The sequence below is a fragment of the Hyperoodon ampullatus genome (genome assembly GCF_949752795.1).
Source record: "Hyperoodon ampullatus genome assembly, chromosome: 6".
In the NCBI taxonomy this organism is placed as follows: Eukaryota; Metazoa; Chordata; class Mammalia; order Artiodactyla; family Ziphiidae; genus Hyperoodon; species Hyperoodon ampullatus.
In genome coordinates, this window is record NC_136919.1 from 117,964,202 (window position 1) to 117,986,251 (window position 22,050).

At 44.1% G+C, this 22,050-nt stretch overlaps 1 protein-coding gene across 1 annotated transcript in view; it reads right to left on the reverse strand.

Moving 5' to 3' along the window:
- Nucleotides 1–357: 357 nt before the first annotated feature.
- The window catches only part of NUGGC (nuclear GTPase, germinal center associated), a gene marked incomplete at both ends in the record, with an annotated part of 41,603 nt that continues 19,910 nt past the window's right edge, over nt 358–22,050 (reverse strand). The window contains 9 exons of the mRNA XM_079705747.1: nt 358–497; nt 4,187–4,277; nt 6,285–6,421; nt 7,482–7,590; nt 8,742–8,883; nt 10,390–10,547; nt 12,392–12,556; nt 17,123–17,256; nt 18,953–19,058. Coding sequence (XP_079561873.1) covers nt 358–497; nt 4,187–4,277; nt 6,285–6,421; nt 7,482–7,590; nt 8,742–8,883; nt 10,390–10,547; nt 12,392–12,556; nt 17,123–17,256; nt 18,953–19,058 — 1,182 coding nt within the window. The remainder of the gene's footprint in view (nt 498–4,186; nt 4,278–6,284; nt 6,422–7,481; nt 7,591–8,741; nt 8,884–10,389; nt 10,548–12,391; nt 12,557–17,122; nt 17,257–18,952; nt 19,059–22,050) is intronic.

Consider the following 22,050-nt stretch of genomic DNA (forward strand, 5'->3'; position numbering starts at 1 on the left):
GTTTTCTATGTCTGTGAGTCTGTACTGTTTCATAAATAAGTTCATTTGTATCATATTTTAGATTCCACATATAAGTTTTTCACTGTTTAGATATTTTTCTCCAGTAAAGCACAAGTTTCTTATCCCTAAAGCTTGAGACCTTCGTGAGGGTTTCAAGACGACTCTTTCTGGCAATAGTAGAAAAATGAAACAATGTTGCTCCGTACTCAGCTTATGACAGAAGTAACAATATACTGAGTTGTCTGTAAAGCCCCCAAAGTTGGGAGGTGTTCTTTATTAGCTTTTAACAAACAGTAGTAAATCTGATTATTTGCCTCCAGGTTTGTATTCCATGGTGCTAAGCCCCAAGAATTAAATCTATGTTTTGGGGGGGCCGGATTTGCTGGGGGACATTCTCAGAAGGAAATCTTGCATGCCCCTACGCAGCAGTGCATTCTCAGCAACCTCCCTCAGGCTCCTGTGCAGCTTCTCCATCTCCTTGTATTCACTTTTGACATCTACAGAAGAGCAGAAAGTAAGCATTAGGAGTTAGTCCTTTTCAGAAATGTCCCCAGAAAACAAATCCCCCGAGAATCCTGTTCTGACCTCGGTCACCTGTCCCAGAATGTGAGCTTGAGAATGGAGCTTAGAGACCAGAGAGTCCAGTCAATATGTTTTATAAATAGCTCGATCAAACCAGGCATTCTTGCTCTTACCTTAAGGCTTATCTTAGCATAGGGGGCACCTTGAAAATAAACACAAACCTACCCATAAAAAACGTCTGTGAAATCACTGAGTCTTTACAAAGGCCTCATAAGTGTTCAGTGGAAGGAGATATAAAGCACACCCCACACAAAACCTCCCCCAAGTCTTTTCCAGGCATCTCTCTCCTTCTCCAATCTCTCTAACCACAGCTGTGGCCGTTCTAAGTGAATCTGCTCTTATTTTTGGCATCTCAGGTTCTTAGCCCATGATCTGCAATCAAATGGGATCCTTTTGATGGTTAATTTTATGTGTCCACTTGTCTGAGCTGTGGTGCCCAGGTATTTGGTCAAACATTATTCTGGATGTTTCTGTCAGTATATTTTTGGATGAGCTTTACATTTAAATCAGTGGACTCTGAGTAAAGCAGATTGCCCTCCACAGTGTGGGTGGGCCTCATCTAATCAGATGAAGATCTGACTAAAACAAAAGGTTGGTCTCCCCTGAGCAAGAGGGAATTCTCCAGCAGACTGCTTTCAGACTTCATCTGCAATGTCAGCTTTTCCTGGTTCTCCAGCAGACTGCTTTTGGACTTGAACTGCAAGTCTTTCTTGTATCTCCAGCCTGCTGGCCTCCCTTATCAGATTTTGGATGCACAAAACTGCCATAGTTGCATGAGCCAATCCCTTAAAATGATCTCTTTCTCTCTATATATATGGACATACGTATACATTCTATTGGTTCTGTTTCTCTGGAGAACCCTGACAAACAGTCCTCTTTGAAGGGACACTTCAGACTGACCTTGGGGTTGGCTCTGGCATTGCTCCCAAAAGCCTCTCCATCACCCATGGCCCTATATGCCCCGCATCATGACTCAGACCCACCCACCCTGAGCTGGCCAGTGATGGGAGCCAAGACCTTGACCAAGAAGGGAGTCAGGGGCTTCCCTGGTGGCACAGTGGTTGAGAGTCCGCCTGCCGATGCAGGGGACGCAGGTTCGTGCCCCGGTCCAGGAAGATCCCACATACTGCGGAGCGGCTGGGCCCGTGAGCTATGGCTGCTGAGCCTGCACGTCCAGAGCCTGTGCTCCGCAATGGGAGAGGCCACAACAGTGAGAAGCCCACATACCGCAAAAAAAAAAAAAAAAGAAGGTAGTCAGAACTCTGAGTCTATTTGCCTTTCTCCTGAGTCTAGAAGGTCTCCCATTTCCTCACTGCCTCTTAAATCATATTTATCCTTCCAGGCTCCATTCTAGGGCCCAGCTTACTTGAAGCTACCCCAGTGTCCCAGCCCTGAATAACCACTGTCTCCTGCACTGTGGGAATAACAGTCTGGTGCCCAAGTGCATCCCCTCCCTCAGGTTTTTGTTTAAATGTCACATTTCCAGGGAGACCTTCCCTGGCCACCCTCTCCCCTCCTCCGGGACCTCTCTCTCTCCTTCCCTGCTTTATTTTTCTCCATAGCATGTATCGCTCTTTGGCTTACCACACACTTTATTTATTCTGCTTCCTGCCTACCTTCTGCCCTCTGGGTGGTAGGCTCCATGACGGTGGAGATTTTTGTCTGTATTGGTCACCGCTGTATCCTGAGTACCTAGAACACTGCCCAGCGCCTAGGAGGGGGCTGTGGTTTCTTGTAGAGTGAACGCATATGATCTGCTATTGTGATTTACAGTCTTGCACATCTTGTCTTAACAACCAGCTAAGACTCAGAGCAGGCACTGTTTCAGACCTCTTTGGTACCTGGCACAGTACTCCCTACATAGTGTATATTCACTGGTGATGGGAAGAAAAGGAGACGGTCTTAAATTATAGCAAAGAGTAATTTACATCAAACTCAGGGGAACATCTTCTGTCTGTGAGACCTGGAGAGTTGGAAGACCGTTGACCACTTCGAGGGGGTGGTTTTTTTTTTTTTTTTTTTTTACAGTACGCGGGCCTCTCACTGTTGTGGCCTCTCCCGTTGCGGAGCACAGGCTCCGGACGTGCAGGCTCAGCGGCCATGGCTCACGGGCCCAGCCACTCCGTGGCATGTGGGATCCTCCCGGACCGGGGCACAAACCTGTGTCTCCTGCATCGGCAGGCGGACTCTCAACCACTGCACCACCAGGGAAGCCCTGGGGGGGGGGGTGGTTCTTAAAAGAAGACACGATTGGGTGACTCTAATCTTAAAACAGGTTCAGGACAGATGGTCATGGGAAAGACCAATAAAGTGCAGTGCAAGGGTGTCGTATCTCCTTCCCGGAGACCATTAGGAACAGGTTAGAGCGCCGTCTCACCAGCCAGAATTGGGAGAGAACGATGAATTCCAAAGAAATACATAAGTGCAGGACAGATCTTTAGAAGCGGAAATTATGGCTTTCTCTTTGGAAATAACCCTGACCAATTTCACCCTGATGGACTCTCCAAAGGCAGCAGCTCTTTTTTTTTCCAAGCAGGCAACTGTGCACATAGTTTAAAACCTAAAAGACCCAGTGCAAAGCGAGTCTCCACCCTCCCCATTCTCCAGCCTCCAGTTTCCCCTCCTTAGAGGCAACCAGTGTGACCAGTTCCTGTGTATCCCATGGAGATTTTTCTGCATATACAGACACGTACATATGCTTTTCCTTTTTGTTTCTCTCACAAATGGCAACACATTACATGCTTTTTTTTTTTTTTTTTACTTTATATCTTGGAGCTTGTTTCTTACAGCTACATATAAAGCTGCTTTTTTTTTTAACCAGTTGCGAGGTCCTCTACTAGTGGTGTAGCTAAGTGAGCTTAACAGTCACGACCCCTAAGTCTACGGATGGATCTTTGAGGTCTTGACACCATGAACAATGCTGCCCTGAATAACCTTGTGCGCATGCCACTCTGCCATGTATGAGGATATCAGAGGATAAATGCCTAGAAGAAGGATTGCTGGGCCAAAGGATGCGCACATTTTAAATTTTGCTAGAAATTGCCCAGTTGCTGTTTGCACCAGTTTACACTTTCCAGTTTACACCAGGGGACCTGGTGGAGCCCATGGTGTGAAAGGGAGATGGTTGCCTGTACCACATGCCCCTGGTGCTGCATCCCCAGCTTCCTGGTGGATGAAAACAAACCTTCTCCACCACAACCAGAAAATGAGGCTTCTCATGGGAAGATATCAATCTAAAAGAATGGGTGTATGGAGACACCAGGACAGAGGTATGGATTTGAATTTGCCGCTTTCCAGCTATGGATTCTCGAAACATTATCTAAGTTTCTGTTTCTGCATCTGCACAATGGAGCAAGAATGCCTGCCCCTGAGGGTGAATGTAAGCATGTGGTGAGACATTGTACACAAAACCCGAATATAATGCTTGGTCTCAACTGGGTGCTCAGCAAAGGAGGGGGCAGTCCTAATGGTCCTCAGCATCTCCATCCCTTGCCCTAGAAATTCTTCCTAACTGAATTTCTTTAAATCCAGCAAAGAGCAACCACAGTTTGGTGGGAGGGGTGTCGGCATCATCACCCTTCATGCAAAGGTTGTGTGTATTTACCTGCAAGCTCCTTGTAGAGCCCATCCCCCTGGGACGAAGCAAGGGTCAGCATGGTGGTGATGCTGCCTTTTACCTTCTCCGTGATTCCATTCTACACGACAAAGGACGGTCATTCTGTTAGGAGGGCACAGCCGAAGGGAAAGGAATCTCATGAAAGGGACCCCACCCAATCCCCCAGCCAGAGAGAGTGTTAGCGACTGGGGTTGCCTTTTGGCAACTTTTTCAAAGTTTGCCTTTTGGCAACTTTTTCAAAGTCAGGTCCAAGGGTGGACCACTTGAGAATCCCCTGGGTGACCAGGGTCATCAGGACAACATTTCTGAGGGGTCCCACCTGCCTTTGTATCTCCTTTCCTAGACTCATGGAAATTGTACCTCTGATGATGAATGACCAAATCAGGAGTAATGAGGAGGCACAGAGGCATGGTGGGGGGAGAACAGCCACCACAGAGACAGAAACAGAGGCAAAGCGAGGGTCACCGTCCCATTGTCCTATCATGCATTTAGTCACTGCGTAAATGTTAGTTGACCTCCTGCTTTTCATAATACACCATTAATATATAACTTTCCAACTACCTGAGCAATGTCTTCTTGCTACTCTCAGTCGTTCTATCAACTAAAACCAGTTTTCCTCTTCTAAGCATCTCTTGCCTCCCTTTGAAAAACACTGGACTCTCCACTAGCCTGACAGAGCCTAGTTTTGAACCTGCATCTTGAACCTGACTCCAAGTCTTATGGTCTTTTCTTCAATGCACCAGGCTGGGAACCCAAAGCTCTAATCTCGGCTGCATCTGTGAACCTTGTTCTAGTACCTCAGGCCCTTGGCCTCAGCTTCCTTGTTGGTGAGATCAGAGAATGGGAGCCCTCTGTGGTCTTGCCCAGTTTCACCTTCATACATTTGTACACACTCAGCGTGCTAATCATTTTTCAGTGGAATTGTTTTCTTGGGCACCTTAGGGCCGGTTTTTATACATTCAGTGGGGATTGGCAGCCGTAGAGTTTGGCAAATTTTCTGCAAGTATTTGTAGTCGGTGGTAATATGTTAAATGATGGAAACTAAACCACGCCTGGTAAATGAGATACCTCTTAGCCTGGTCCAAGAGATATTACATGCCTTGTATTGTGGAGAAAGGTATTTTCCGTAACCGTGGTGATGCGGGGAGAGGAGATTGTGCAGAAGCAGGTTTCAGGAAGCAGGCTGGTTCAGAGGTGGACGGAAATAGCAAGGAGCCGGGGTCCTCAGGAGGTTGGGAGAGAGTCAGCTAAGCCTGGACTGAGGCTGATGAATTTGGAAACCCTATTGGCTTGGGACCTGGGGTGGGGTGGGGGGCAGCCAGCAGTCCTTGGATTAAAACAAAGAATTTATATTACCTGGGGAGGGGTTGGCAAGCTAAGAGACCCAGGGCTGGGATAAGATCATCCAAGCGTACTTGACAGAAGCACTTAGGTTTGAGGAAACTGTTAGGAACTGTCTTCTGAGATAGATAGCGTCACACCTAAATCTATGCCAGGGACTGTAATGGACTGACTTATAATAGTTGACTGGCATTTATCTATTGGTATTTTATGTAAACAAGTCATTTTCCCTCATTAAAAAAAAAATCTGTCTTAAGATTATGCTATTGCCGGAGCCAGGTTACCTGGTCCCAAATCCCTGCTCTGTAACTTACGAGCTGTGTGACCTCTTGATACACCTCTCTCTGTCTCAGTTTTCTCATCTGTAAAATGGGAACAATAATAGTATACTTCACAGAGTTGCTGGGGATTCAATGAACTCATGTTTGTGAAGAGCCTAGGATCCCCTCTAGATATTACAGTTGTCCTAGTGATGACTCAGTAAAGAGGAAAGAGGCAGGAGAGAGATGGAGGGGCTGCATTTCTGAAGCCACGGCCTCAGAGAGAAGCCCAAGCCAGCATGTGGTGGCAGTGGAGGCTGGCCTCCTCCCCAGAATCATGGCCATCGGTTGGGCCCTCTCTGGAGAAGGCATCCGGCTCTATTTGGGCCCAAACAACTACTACTTCTTCTGTCTTCTGTACCTGCTTCCTGTGCTCCCCCAGGAGCCTCTCTGAGACTGGAATTCAAACCATGGATGTCAAATACCTTCAGCTGGTGAAATTGGTGCTGCATCCTTCCTTGAGCCCGTTGGAACATGCCCTCGGCCACCTGCCGGTCCAGCCCTCTTCTGAGGACATCTTTCATTCTTTCACATGCTTTTTTGCCCGTGATCTGAGCTGCCTCTGGCAAAAATGATAGTCACAGTCACAGCACAGCAAGGACTTGCTTAGAGACCTTTAGCATCAGAAAGACAGACAAGCAAACAGGGACTTCCCTGGTGGTGCAGTGGTTAAGAATCTGCCTGCCAATGCAGGGGACACGGGTTCAAGCCCTGGTCCGGGAAGATCCCACATGCTGCAGAGCAACTAAGCCAGTGCGCCACAACTACTGAGCCTGTGTTCTAGAGCCCACGAGCCACAACTGCTGAAGCCCACGTGCCACAACTAGTGAAGCCTGCATGCCTAGAGCCCGTGCTCTGCAACAAGAGAAGCCACTGCCATGAGAAGCCCGTACACCACAATGAAGAGTGGCCCCTGCTCACCGCAACTAGAGAAAGCCTGCATGCAGCAATGAAGACCCAACGCAGCCAAAAGTAAATAAATAAATTTATTTTTAAAATAAAAAATAAATTTAAAAAGCACATTTAAAAAAAAGACAAGCAAACAAACTATACACACACACACATACACACACATATATATTATACATACACTTATATATATTCATACATGTAGCACCATTTTCTACACCGTGGAAATAGAATAACATGATACAAAACACTAACTCAATATTTAGATCATTTTCATGTTGAAAATCTAATGAGTGAATTAAGCAGAAGCTTCCAAAATTGCAAACTCACCCGCCCACCCCAGAAAAAAAGAACAGTGGGACCACCAAACCAAGAAAAAGCTGGAAAGTGAGTTTACAAATACTTAAAGAAAATAAGAATGAGAATTGGATAATGGATTTTATAGTTTAATTAGCTGAGATGCAGCATGGAGAGAAGCAAGGTGTCTAGATAAAGGGTTGACAGAAAGAACTAGAAACACACAGATAGAAATGGTTCATGAATGACCTCTCCCCACACCCTTGCAATTGTTTGGTTTTAATTTGTAGACCGAGAGTGTTATGGGGACTTAGGACACAGGAGGACAAATACTTTGAAGAGGGAGCAGCAGACAAGGATGCTAAAGGAGCCGACAGACCCCGGAGGAGGTGGAAAAGTTACTCTCGGGGGCCCACCTTCGTAACAGGGCTTCAGGTCGTTCTGAACAGAGGTGCTGAGAGACTCATAAATCCTCCTCTTCTTTCTGAGGATGTGTCCCTCCAGGCCTCCCAGGATGGCGCTTATCTGAGAATCCACGTTAACAAAAAGCCATTTGTGACAATCCCTTAATAGAAACAGGGCAGGGGTTCCCGTGTACGGCCACCGCCTCCTCTGCCCTGTATTATCGTTGGCTGTTCACACGTCTCCGCCACTGTGAACTCCACACAAGCAGGAGCTTTATCTGAAGCACTTTTATAGCCCCAAGTGCTTCCCACAGTGCCGGGCACCTCAGAAAACTCTATAACTATATGCAGAGTCGAACTCGGGTGCATGCAAGCTGCTGGGATGGGGCATTTGGGGGAGGCTGGGGGAGGCACAGGCGATTTCTCTAGTGTTACCCTGTAACTTGGGCTGGGCCTGTGCTGTGGACTGAATAGTCATGTTCCCTCAGATTCTTATGTTGAAATCTTAAACCCCAATGTGATGGCATTAGGAGGTGGGGCCTTTGGAGGTGATTAGGTTTTAAGGAGGGAGCCCTCCCAATTGGGATGATTCCCCTTATAGACAAGGCCCTGTCTGCCATGTAAGTACACAGCAAAAATTTGGCCACCCGTGAACCGGGAAGCAGGCCCAACCGGACACCAAATCTGCCTGCACCTTGATCTTATACTTCCAGCTTCCAGAACTGTGAGAAATAAATTTCTGCTGTTTATAAGCTGCCTGGTCTACGGTATTTGTTACAGCAGCCCAAACAGACTAAGACAGCCTGGACTAAGAGAATGAGTCACAGACAAGAGTCTTGAGGACTCAAAACTAAAAAATGATCTGCAAAAAAAGACACTTCTTTAAACTTCACCGCTGTGGATAATACTTCATGATATTGGCAAAAATGATAAAGAAGTCAGTGAGAATGTTACAAGTGGATTCAAATGTTTATACTTCTAAGGATTCTTTGAAGATTCTTCTTGGGAACTGGGGCTACCTGACAATCTCAGCATTTACTGTTGCTTGCTTCTCAGTGGGACAAAGCTTGCTACGTCTGTAGCAGACTCAGGACCGCTTCTCTTTGCCCCATCCCACTATGTTCTGTATCCCACAGTGCCTGCTATAAGGTCCACCCAGACCCTGGACACTCCAGGGAAACAAGTGGGAAAAGACAGGCAACCTCCAAAATCCTGCTGGGAAGAAAACCACTACCCAACCTCGCTGCCCTCTTCACTTTATAAGGATCTTACCTCCTGGATCAGGAAACTCTTTTTATAGCTATCATATTTCCAGCCATTTCTTATCCCAATTTCCGTCATCTTCTCCTGCAGAGAGTGCTTAAAAGCATCTATGTGGGACATCAGAGCTGAACCATCAGCGGGCTTCCCAGACCTACAGGGGAAAGCACCATAACATGTTAAGAGACAACGGTGGCTACTGTGGGGTTAAAACAAAGAGGAAACTAGCTGGTATTCTTTTACTCATTTTTAAGAGAAGGCGGACGAGATCTAACAGTTATAAAATTCCTATAATGAAGTCCGTGCAATGATGTCCATTTTACAGATGAGAAAGCTGAGGTTCAGAGACAGTAGCTAATGAGTTCAAAGTCACACAGCTAGTAAGTAGCAGGGCCAGACCTTGGGCACTGATCTGTTTAACCTCAAAACTCATAGTCTTTCTGCTGCCCAGGTGTTCCCACTTGGAAGGGTGGGACGAACTACACCTTAAAAGATGGGTAAGATTTAGGGACGTGAAAAGAAGGAGGAGGCATTCTCCACAGGGACGACATAGTGAATTAGGTTTCAGGACCTCCCGGGAATAAGAAGCATCAGGTGAGTAGAGGAGAGGGCAGAGGCTTGAAGTCCTAGCTCTCTACTTATGAGCCGGGTGACCCTGGGAAAACTATATGATTCCTCCGAATGGCAGTGTGTTCACTTGTAAGAAGACCAGAGCCACTTCAGAGGGTTATGGGGAGGATGGGATGACATGATGCATGCAAAGTGCTTAGTACAAGTTCCTGGTACATCTCAGTTGCTCTTTGCTGTCCTCAGGCTGGTTAAAGCCAGGGGTTGACACTGACAGGGGGGTGGGGAGAGATGGGAAAGGCCAGTTGGAAGCAGGTGGAATGTCTTGAAGGCCGTTCCAAGGAATTTGGAGTTTACCCTACAGATGTGTAAACAGGGGTGGGTGAGTGTAGGTAGAATAGCAGGATTCCAAACAAATTTAAAGGAAGGTTGGGGGCACGGGGGTGTGGGCACTGAGTAAGAACCGAGCAAAGGTAGAATGGCTCAAACAGGAGAGGGTGGTAGGCCAGGTGAAATGCCAGGGGCAAAGGAGGGAGACTGGGGACAGGCTGGGGATTAGGAGAGACTGTTTCTGTAGATGGAGAAAAGGATTGGAGGTCAAGGAAGAAGGGAAGGACGGGGCGCTGTGAAGGTTCAAGCCCCCCACCCCACGCCATGTGTGATCATGCTGTGTGTCAAAAGCAAGCAGAGTCATCGTGAGCCCCTTTTCCTTTTCTCATTCAGGGAAATTTACGAAGGCCGTGTGTTTCCTTAACTCCACACTCTCCACCCAAAATACCCCTGTCCTGGGCTCAGATCTATATGGATCCCCAGTGCATGTAGGAGATATTTGAAAAATAATGGGAATCATAATATTAATCTGAAAGCAGCATCTCCAGCTGCACTCCAGGTCACCATGGGAAACTTTTTATTTTGGGGAGGGAGGAAATTTTCAAGTAAACCAAACTAAGGCTTTTGTGTTTTGCCAAAGACTAAGTTTTCCTCCTCAAGTTGCAAGCTACTCTGGACCCTTCCAGGTCCAAAGTATAAATACTTAAAGATGAGTGTTCTTCGGATGTTTGTTCACAGAGGATCCAAGTGAAGGATCCTTTACCTAAAAATGCCTCCGAAAACAGGATCAATCTGTTCATAGATGGGCTGCGTGATGGCTTCGTTCAGATCTATTCTCCCAAGAGTCCTGGAGGCATAGATACCGTTTTTCAGGCAAACCGCTTTCAGAGTCTGGTGAAAACCCTGGTTTCCTTTACTCCTCTGGATAATTAAACAATAAGATAGTGGAGTTAGTAGGTGTTACCTAGAATTCACGGGATCAGAGTTGCACTGCCTTTGGCCAAACACCATTACTGAGAATCACAGGGAAGAGTAGAGACATGATCTTTCAATGTATTATTAAGCTACACAGAGAGGACAGCAGTCACACCTCAAGTTGGCAGGTGCCACTGCCCTGGGTTCCCAAAACATCCTCTGCTCTCTGCTTACATACAGCTTTGCATTTGTCTCTTTACTCATCAGACTGCTAAACTGGACCATCAGCTGGTTCAGATCAGGCCCGATGTTTCATCCAGCGTGATGTCCTCACCATCTGGTCCTGGTGTAGGTCATGCTTGATAAATATGTGCTAAATGAGCAGTTATTCAGTGAAAATGTGCTCTGACTCTACCGCGAGTATGTGTTTTAGGTTTTCCGAGCACAGCCTCGATGTTTTACACTTTTTATTAGATATTTGATAAAATGTAACTTGATGTGTATCTCTTTGTAATATTTTCTCCCAGAGACATAAACTCACACATCGGAAGAAGAAAATAATATGAAGCTAGAGCTATAAGAGACTTGATAAATTTTAGCCACATGGTGATTGATCCTCAGTAAAGAGAATAAAAAATACATTTGCACTGACTGAAATTTCAGTAGAGGCCTTTGTGATCATTAATCAATGATATATGTTTTAAGGGAATATGTTTTAAGTGAATGGCCATGTAGCATGGTACAACTGACATCATACTATCTCTATCTATCCATATCTATCTTCCCATACCAATCTATCTATCATCTATCTCTATTTTAATATTCTGCCATTTTTGCTTAATATTATAACATGAGCATTTCCTGAATTCATTGTAAATACTTCCAAAAAATTATTTGAACAACCACGTAGTGTCATATGGATGTATCATAATTCACTTTAGCATTCTCGTATGATTAGACATTTAGGCTATTTTACTATGTTACCTAAAGATATGATGTTAGTACATACATGTCTGCCCAAATATCTGATCGCAAAGGCAAGTTGCTTATCAAATAGGAACGCCCTGGGTTGTGCCCATAGTCACAGAGTAAAGGAGCCATTGAAGGGCTGAGGAGAGAGGGGACGGTTCCTGGGATGAAGCCTGAAGGTGCCTGATGATGCTCCTTCCTCCACAAGCACATTGTCTCAGAGGACTGGTTCCCACCTCGTGCCTTCACCTTCTCAGCACCCACCCACTCATTCACTTTTTGTGATCTGGGATCTTCCACCATCATATAGAAACAATTCTCTCCAAGGTCACTTTGTTGCCTATCGCTATGAAACAAATTACCCCAAACTTCATGGCTTAAACAACCACACACATTTCTTATCTCTCATCCCTTAGAAACCCCATATAACTATTGAATAATTAAAAGATAAAACAACAATTTGTGTGCCAAGTGAGAGATTATAGGGTGCTTTCTTACTGTGTATCTAATTGATACTTACATCAGCCCTGTGAAATAGGTTGGGCAAGTGTTTACCATCCCCATTTTACAGAAGAAAAATCCCAACAGGCTTAAGTGGGTTTAGGGCCTTGCCCACAGAGAGGATGTTTGCTGCAGCTGGCATTCCAAACAAGACCCTCGGATCCTAAATTCCAATTCTTTCTGCTGCACATGGACCCTTCCCTGCGTCCTCACAATGCACAAACAATTCACTCAATATGCTTTCCTGTGTGCAATTTTCACTCTCTCCTAAGTTCTTCTAGCTCTTTATTTCTTTCAAAAGCAATGGATAGTGAAAAAAGGTGGAGAATCAGGCAGGCCTCACCGAACATCACGGTTTTTCTTTTTAGAGGGTCACTCACCACCAGGCACGCCCCAAGGATCCGTCGGTAGGAACTCCTGGCATTTTGGACCCCTTCTTGCAGAGGCTGCACTATGCAGGCAAAGCACTGGTCGATGGCCTTCTCCAGCAGCTGTATCTCCTCTTCCACAAATCTCCGCAGGCCACTCACGTGCAAGTATTCGTTCTAGGGACAAGGGCCATCAGGAACATGAGGCCACCCCCTCCCTAAAGGCACTGTTTCCTCCAACTCTGCTTTCTTTAAGTCTGTCACCAACACAAGATTTAGCTTGAGCAGATCACCCATGGTGGACTCCTCCCTGTCATCCCAATAAGGCACCCTTCAGGGCACAGACCTCCTTAAGCTTTGTGGGATTGGAGAATCGAACAGATATATCCTCCTGCAACTTTTCCTGGGGTTTAATCCATTAGGTTAGTTGAAAGAATAAATATTTTTTAAAAATCCAATGGTCATTAAAAGAGATTTTTCCAATGACATCTGATTCAACAAATATTTAATGAACTTCGTGCACAAAGCAGTTTTGGAGGATAGGGTTTCTCAAACTTTAACGTGCATAGAAATCACCAGAAGAGTTGGTTCAAACCCAAGGGCCTGGGATTCTACATTGCTAGCAAGCCCCAGGTAATACTGATCTTCTGGACCCCACTTTAAATAAACAGCAAAGCTACAGGACCACAAAAATAAAGACTTGTTTCCTGCTTCAAAGGAGAATAGTCAGGGAAGAAAATATCTATTCAAATAATACAAGGGAGTGACCGCCAGGGGCAGCCTTGACCTCTAGGTTCCAAACTGGGAACTTTGTAGTGTCTGTCCCCTGTATGAGAACCCTGGGGACCACACGGTGCCTGACTGCAGTGGAAAGAAACCACACTCCTTAGCTCATCACTTAAGGTCCTTCGTGGCCAGAACTCAATCAATTTCTCCAGCACCAGCAGCTCTCTGTTTGCCCCAAAGTTCCTCCCACGTAGCTGCCCCTGAACTTGCAACCATTCCCCAAACGTGCCATCCTTTTGGTCCTTTGCATGTGCTCTTCCCATGTTCTCATATGCCCAAAGCTCAAAAGTCACTTCCCATGTGATGCTCTCCCTGACTCCCCGGGCAGAGTTGGGGTGCTCTTTCCTGGGCTCCCGTTGCATTTAGGACACCCCTGCTGTTCTGTGTCTCTCTCAGACCATGTGTCTCCTGCCCTGGGCCAGGACCTTGCTGGAGAGACAGACTCTGTTATTCATGTTTGTTTATTCCAAGGCAGGGCACGGAGAGCACGGTCCATAAACATTTCTGGGGTGAATGAGTGGCATGGAGAAATGGCTGGATAACGTAGGCTCTTAACGTGTATTCCAAATTTGATGACAGAAATAGCTCTTGAATTGAGGTGTGACCTTACAGAGATGACTTAGCATCTCTGGATCGCAAGGGCATCATCTGTGAAGTAAGTGAATGGGGCTGAATGGTCCTGAAAACAGCCTCAAACTCCTATACCCTGAGTCTCAGAATAGAGGAGTTTTAGAAGTTTATGGAAACTATTCCACTTCAGGCAAGCCCTGGGGAGTTTCAGAGTTTTCACTAGTTAGAATTCTATAAGCTGTACTTTCTCCCCCAGAGTTCCTTCTAGATTCTTTGGAGTTTGTGGTGTCACTAGTGATCAAAGTGAAAGAAGAAAAAAGTCATGAGAAGAAACTCCATGGGCAAGATTCTCACAAAGGCTCACTCTCAAAGAATCCTTGTTGAAGAAGCAAAAGAATGATAAGAAGGGAAGGGGCTGGAAACAAAAGAGCAGCAAGAAGGGGAAAGGCTGGCATCTACTATGAATAAACGCAGGACTCATTCAACATTGAGATCATCATAATCAACTTCCCACTGATTCTTAAAAATAAAGACTAGATCCCTGTTCATTTAAAATCACTAACTATCCAAACTCTGAAATTTTTGGTTTGAGTCACAGTCTTAAAAAATGATCCGTCACATATATTTTTAGATTTGATTTTTTTTTTCCAGAATGCAAAGGAACTGACAAACTCTTGGCTTCCAGCTTTTCATCAGAGAACTAAGACTGAGACCAATATCTGAGGCCAAAGAATGTTGAGTAAGCCTGCTGGCAACTCCTTCTAAAAGGCTATCACAGAAGTGCCAGCCAGCCCCTTCCTCTGTGTCTTCTGTCACCTGCAGTCTGGCTACAAGGAGGGACTGATCCCCTACACAGGTTGCACCTCCATACCACGCTCCAACTTTGATTGCAAAATGCTTTGTCCTGGTGTTTATAAAATAAACCAACCACACACAGCACCACATCTGATTCGTTTTCCATCAGCACTTCCAAAAGCAATCTTTTTCTGGGCAGAGAGGCAACTTTCACCCCAAAGAATTTTGGGGGGAAGTTAGAATGTCAAAACATTCGCTAGTATTTCAGAGGACAAAAGTCAAATTGGAAAATCTCAGATTCCAGGAGGGTTTCTTTTTTCTTACACAGAACTAGACCCAAACAAGGAATAAGAAATACGATGAAAAAGATGGTGAATCTTGCTCTATATGGCACTTATATATGGCACTTTTAATTTCTAAAATGTGGACATTTGACTGACACTGTGTGGACCATCAAGAGTTGACATTGCTGGGATTTCCCTGGTAGTACAGTGGTTGGGAATCCACCTGACAATGCAGGGGACACGGGTTCGAGCCCTGGTCCGGGAAGATCCCACATGCCGCGGAGCAACGAAGCCTGTGTGCCACAACTACTGAGCCTGTGCTCTAGAGTCCTCGAGCCACAACTACTGAAGCCCAAACGCCGCAACTACTGAAGCCCGTGTGCCTAGAGCCCGTGCTCCACAACAAGAGAAGCCACCGCAATGAGAAGCCTGCGCACCACAACAAAGAGTAGCCCCCGCTCGCCGCAACTAGAGAAAACCCATGCACAGCAGCGAAGACCCAACGCAGCCAAAAATAAATAAATAAATTAGTTAATTAAAAATAAAAGAGTTGACATTGCTTACTTTTCACACTGAAGTCAGGTCCCCACCAGCTGCCTCTGCTCATCACTCCACAGGGCCCTCCCAGGTTCACTGTCCCACATTCTCAGGACCAGCCCTACTGGTACATATTTCTCTCCCCTTTCCCTATTCTGCATAACAAGAAGTCAGACAGCTTGGCTGTGCAAATCTGACAGCTGACAGCAAGTGTGGAAATACAGAAATACCAACCAAATGAGAACACACAAAGGCTATTAATTTAGAGCTTGCTATAGCAAGAGAGTCAGGGGCCATCACTTGCGTTTGGCAGACACTCAAAGGCAAGCAGAGGGGTGGGAAGGCTTCTGGTGCCCTGATCAGAGCCCCCTGGCATGGGGCAGCCATAGGTGGAGACCTTGAAGCAGGGATCTTATGTGATTCATGAGGATGCATATTTATCTTTTCTTGATTGGTCCTCAGTTGGAAGCAGGGATAAAGATTAGGGAAGCCCATGAGCTAACAAGGCTGTCTGTGATGAGAGTTTCATGGGCAGCCAATTATAGTGAGGATGTGTGGGGTCAGAATAATGCAGCCTGCTGGGAGACTGTCATTTGCAGAATTGAAGGCAATGCAATCGTTGCTAAAGGGTTTAGTTTGGACGGGAGATGTAACCTTCCAGCCATACTTCTGTCATTTGAATTTGATGGGTTGTTTTTGTGTGTTTCGGGTTGTTTAAATTCTTTTTTCTGTTCTGTAAGCAGCCATTGCTCGTATGTGAAAACACCTAAGAGGAATGGCAATCTCTTTGCCATAAAATATGGATGACAGTTAAAAAAAAAAAAAAGGGATAAGGGAAGCCATCCGTGGTTAACAAAGGTCTGGCCATTTGGGGCTGATTGTTTCAGAAGTTATTGTTTAGCTTCTTAGATTGTTACTAGAGATAGCGGTCTAACTTCCTACAAGTTTTAGAGCAGGCTGGCTTCCTGAGCTGTTCATTGTAGATGGGGGGTTGGTTTCCCAGGCAGTTTGCTGCAGGCTGTGGGTCAGAGTTCTGTTTTTCTATGTGCTTGTCTGTTTGTATTTTCATTCCCTCACAAGGAAACAATGCAGATGGTGATTGATTCCAGCAACAAAGCTTTCTCCCAAACTCTCCCAAACCTCGAATGTAGCAGCTTATCCCTCTTCTATTAGGGTAAAAAAATTCATCCATTAAAAAGATAACTTTGTCCACTACTATGAAAAAAGTCATTTTTAACTGGTTATTCAGAAGACCTGCATTCTAGACCATGAAGATAATATCTCTCTGCTGAAAGGCCCTCCTCTTACATTATATAACCACGCTGCTCTGAGTTTGAGATTCCGACAGCACCAGGCCATGCAGGAAGTCCACAGGCAGAAGAACGTTTTTTGGACTGTATGTGCACACATGCCTCTTTAGGATAACCAAGAACTGACATATTCCAGTAAAAGTAGACAAATCCCACCTGCCATTAAGCACATTCTACCTGATTCAAGTCTCAAAAGAGGCAAAAGTGACTATTTTTACCTTTTCCTCTCAGCCCATCTGTCGTAGGTAAAACATTATTTCTTTTCTTTTTTTTTTTTTTTACTCAAAGGCTACAATGTTAACCCTTGAATTATCTTTCTGCTCTCTTTAGATTCTCTGAGCTTAGGGTCTTCCTCTGATGAGAAAAGAAAGATTACGGTGAGTTAATTTTCTAACTTGGTAAGAGGGAGCATTCTTCCCAGGCCAGGAGGCAGAGGACACACAGCCCAGGGGTCTTCCTACCGGCAGGTTGTCCGTGCAGCTGAAAGTGTCTGTGAGGAGTAACAGGCCAAAAGCTTCAGTGACATACTTGGTCACCATCCTCCTCTTCTTATCCAAGAGCCTTCTCCTGATATATTCTCTTAACTTGGGGATTTCTGGAATTCACAGGCAGCACAAACAATTTGAAAAGGCCAGAGTTGGTGGGACATAGAATTCTTACAAGTTAACAGATCAAGCTGGCAGTCTGAATTAACTTCCACTGAGGTCCTATGCGGGTGGGTTGCTCACTAAACCACCCTATCTGTTTTCCCCAGTCTAGGAGCAGCAACTATGGATGGTACATCAGCAGTGACGCATGCTCATTTTATTCAGTGGTAGAGAACAAACTCTGTGGAAAAGTTCAGGCTGGTTGAAAAAACGGGCACTTCCCTCTGGATGGTAGTTACCTGGATAGTATATAGAACCGGGGGCTCACATTTCTAGAGCCTCAGCCATTTGGTCCCGCTAGACTTTTCTATCTAGATCAAATAACCATTAACATCAAAATAGTGCATGCTTGCTGTAGAAAGGGTAGGACCTCTGACACGTGCAATTCCAGATTAGACACATATCTTAGTCCGAATCCTCTGTTAGTCGGAAGATAACAGATGTCATGCTACTTTCCCCTCCATTATCCCTGTAAGTGGAAATGTTTCTATATTATTCCTTGCCTGTGCCGTGCTGATTATTTCTTTGATATCCTTGTTCAAGCAGTTCCCCATTTCTGGCAACTTTTCACATCTTCTGCTCCTTAATCGCCTTTGACACTCATCCATGTCTAGCGACACATAGGCCCATTTTAAACCATTTTCAGCTGAGATCAAGGTCAAGCTCAGATCCTGCCTCCTCACCCAGCTTTCATTCAGCAATCCAGTCACACAGGTCCTGAGTCCTCTGAATTTCTGCTGTACTCAGAGCACCATAGAACTAGTCTCATTTTTACTTTGATTTTTGCACGTGGCTTAGTATAGTAAGTCCCCTACTTACGAACCTTCACGTTGCACACTTTCAAAGATGCAAACGTGCATCTGGTTCCAGCAAGGAACCAGAACCTGTGCCATCCACATCAGGTGTGAGTGACATTGCAGCTGGCCCTCCATCTCCTATTGCTGACCATCCTTCAGCTCTAGCATCTCCCACCTCCTCTCCCTCCTCCAGTCAGTAACTCTTCTTGCCTGTTCACTCCATGCCAGCCCCTGGATGCGACCTGTTATTCTGTACTACTGTACTTTTCAAGGTACTGCACTGTAAGATTAAAAATGTTTTCTTTATTTTTTGTGTTTGTTTTTTATGTATTATTTGTGTGAAAAGTATTATAAACCTATTACAATATAGTACTATATAGCCGATTGTGTTAATTGGGTACCTAGGCTAATTTTGTGGGACTTACGAACAAACTGGACTTATGAACGTGCTCTCGGAATGGAACTCGTTCGTATGTAGGGGACTTACTATATTAGCTCTTCAGGTAAATTTCAAGTTCTCTGAAGAAAGGAGCCATGTTCTGTAACCCTACCCCCACCCCCCCAAAGAAAAAGCATGCCATGGATGCTTTTTCTACCTGTGCCTGGGTGAGCAAGGACTCTCAAGGCAAACACTAAGGAAATGACAACTCATCGTAAGATTTGGAGGAGAAAGGAATTGTGGTCTCAGGCACCACAACAATGCAGAGAGAAACACGCATATAGCTGCTCATAGGTATAGAAACTAGAAGTGTGGCACAGAAAGTTCTAGAATGGGAACTTCAGAGTCCCAAGCTTAATCCTGAGACTTGGAGTGATTGAGATGAAAAAATATATATGTATAAATTACCAGTTTCCTCCTCGGTGAGGAGAGTCTGCTGCCAGTACTCCTGGGCGCTGACCGTGTACACCAGCTCTGAGTCATCCAGAACCCTGGAGTCTGCTGGCAGTTTTCTCTGAAGTGAGAGAGGCACACAGAGAACAGAATAACTCAACCGCTGCAAAGGCAACCATGCACATGCTCCACAAGAGCCTTCAGCAAACTTTAGCTCATTCGCTTTCAGTTCTGCACAAGCCCTGTAGGAACAAGCAATAGTCCCAGTGTCAAATGCTCCCTTCTGTCCACCTTACAAGGTCAGAGGTCGTGAGGACACTGTTGCAGAGATTCTCTTGGGAGTTAAAAAAATAGCAATTCTAGAAGGAAATGTATAGAGAAAATAGTTCAAAAGTGTATTTAACCCTAAAAAAAACTAAAGATAGAGTTACCATAGGATCCAGCAATCCCACTCCTGGGCATATATCTGGAGAAAACTGTAATTCCAAAAGATACATGCACCCCTATATTCACAGCAGCACTAGTTACAATAGCCAAGACATGGAGGCAACCTAAATGTCCATCGACAGATGAATGGTTAAAGAAGATGTGGTATATATACAATGGAATACTACTCAGCCATAAAAAAGAATGAAATAATGCCATTTGCAGCAACATGGATGGACTTGGAGGGCCTTATGCTACGTGAAATCAGTCAGGCAGAGAAAAACAAATACCATATGATATCATTTATTTGTGAAGTCTTTAAAAAATGATACAAATGAACTTATTTACAAAACAGAAATAGACTCACAGACATAGAATACAGACTTACAGTTAACAAAGGTGATAGTGGGGGGGGAGATAAATTAGGAGTTTGAGACTAACATATACACATTGCTATATATAAAACAGGTAAACAACAAGGACCTACTGTATAGCACAGGGAACTATAGTCAATATCTTGTAATAACCTATAAAGGAAAAGAATCTGAAAAAGGTTAGATAGATAGATAGACAGATAGATAGATATAGATATTATAACTGAATCACTTTGCTGTACACTTGAAACTAACACATCATAAATTAACTATACCTCAGCTTTTTAAAAAGGTATATTTAAATGTTCAGAGCGGGGAAAGTACCAGGATCCATTTTGGAAAAAGAAGCACAACCCTAACAAAGGCAGCGATGGGCAGGAGCCAGCTTGGACCAGCTCCTGAGCATCCACCGTACACAGCTCCTCCCGGCTCCCCCCTCAGCACCAGCACATTGGTACCTTGAGACTGGCAAGGGAGTATTTACACCACAGGAATCGGCAAATGGTACACATTGGGCCTTTTTTGTTTTTTAAACAGAGAGCTGACTGTTAAAACGTGTATCAATTTTTCAGCACAACACAACACAACACTGGGCAAAGGTCCTATAAAAGTGCAAGTTTCTTAACTGGGTGGTTAGTCATCCTACACATTTAAATGCAGAGTAATGTTTAAGCAAATGATGGTTTTAAATGTCAAGGAATTAAGAATCATATGAGAAATTTTTTATGATTAGAAAAACATCACCACAGAGAAGTCATACTAGAATGACACATAAATGATGTTTCATAATCCTTCATTCTTCTCACTTAAAAGAGAAAAGCCATAAAGAGTATGCATGTGTATGCATGGGTATATGGGGGTGGTAGAACACAGTAGGGAGTTGTCAACCTTCTTCTGATGCAAAGATATAAAAAGGCTGAGTGAGTGGTCCACTGGGAGAGGCAAGAAGCTGCATCTCTGGCAAGTTGAGAGCCCATTTAGTCAAGGCTGGAATAGAGATTGCTAGAAGCCCCACACTCTAGTCAGGACTAAAGTTATATAAAGGAGCTGCCAAGATTATTATTTTTTCCCTGCTTGATAGTTTTGACTCTAGGAAAATGTTTAGGGAAAGTTGACCCCACTTTCTCCTGGGAGATAAAACTAATGTGCAATTAAATGTTAGTAGAGTTTTAAAATAGTTGAAAGGAGTATTCCTAGCTTTACCCAGGTGTTTGCATTATTTAAAATTTTCCTCTAAATTTTGTATATCTTTTCTAAAAACTATTGAAGATTAGTTGACACTTCTTGTTATTGTAATCCAAAGAAGTATTTTTATAGTGTCAATGGGATGGCTACAGTAGCAGGTTCCGTATTATTGTTAAAGAGAAGTAGAAAGAGTTACAGTTGGAGGGTAGGATCCAAGAGCTAAGTAGATGCTCATCAGATTATCCTATAGAAAGATGAGCCACTGTTATCATTTACATACATGGTTTTTAATAACTATATATAGCATAAGGTATTAAGTTTGTAAGAAGATATTGTATATAAGAAAGGAGAAAACCTGGAAGCTCAGAATAGAAGTGACACAAGATGGAAGCAGAATCAAAAAGCATATAGTAAAGTTGGAGTTAGATTGAAATCAGGAATATAATTTGTAACCCCATTTAAAAAAATTTTTATACAATTTTTAAAGGTTACTTTTCATTTACAGTTATTACAAAATATTGGCTATATTCCCCATGTTGAGCCTATCTTACACCCAATAGTTTCTGCCTCTTACTCTTCCACCCCTATATTGCCCCTCCCCCCCCACTGGTAACCTCTAGTTTGTTCTCTATATCTGTGAGTCTGCATCTTTTGTGTTATATTCAATAGTTTGTTGTATTTTTCAGATTCCATATATAAGCCATTATCATACAGTATTTATCTTTCCCTGACTTATTTCACTTAGCATAATGCCCCCCAAGTCCATCCACGTTGCTGCAAATGGCAAAATCTCATTCTTTTTTATGGCTGAGTAGTATTCCATTGTATGTATGTATGTGTGTGGATATATCTCTATCTATCTATCTATTTATCTACATATATATATATATACACACACATATATACACTGCAACTTCTTTATCCATTCATCTGTTGATGGATACTTAGGTTGTTTCTAAGTCTCAGCAATTGTAAATAATGCTGCTATGAACATTCAGGTGCATGTATCTTTTTGAACTAGTTGCAACCCCATTTTTAAAAAAAATCTATATTTTCTAGCTTCGTCATTAAAATGACTTTGCAGTGATATCACCCTGTCCACTTCCTTTACTTGTATGAATTATTTGA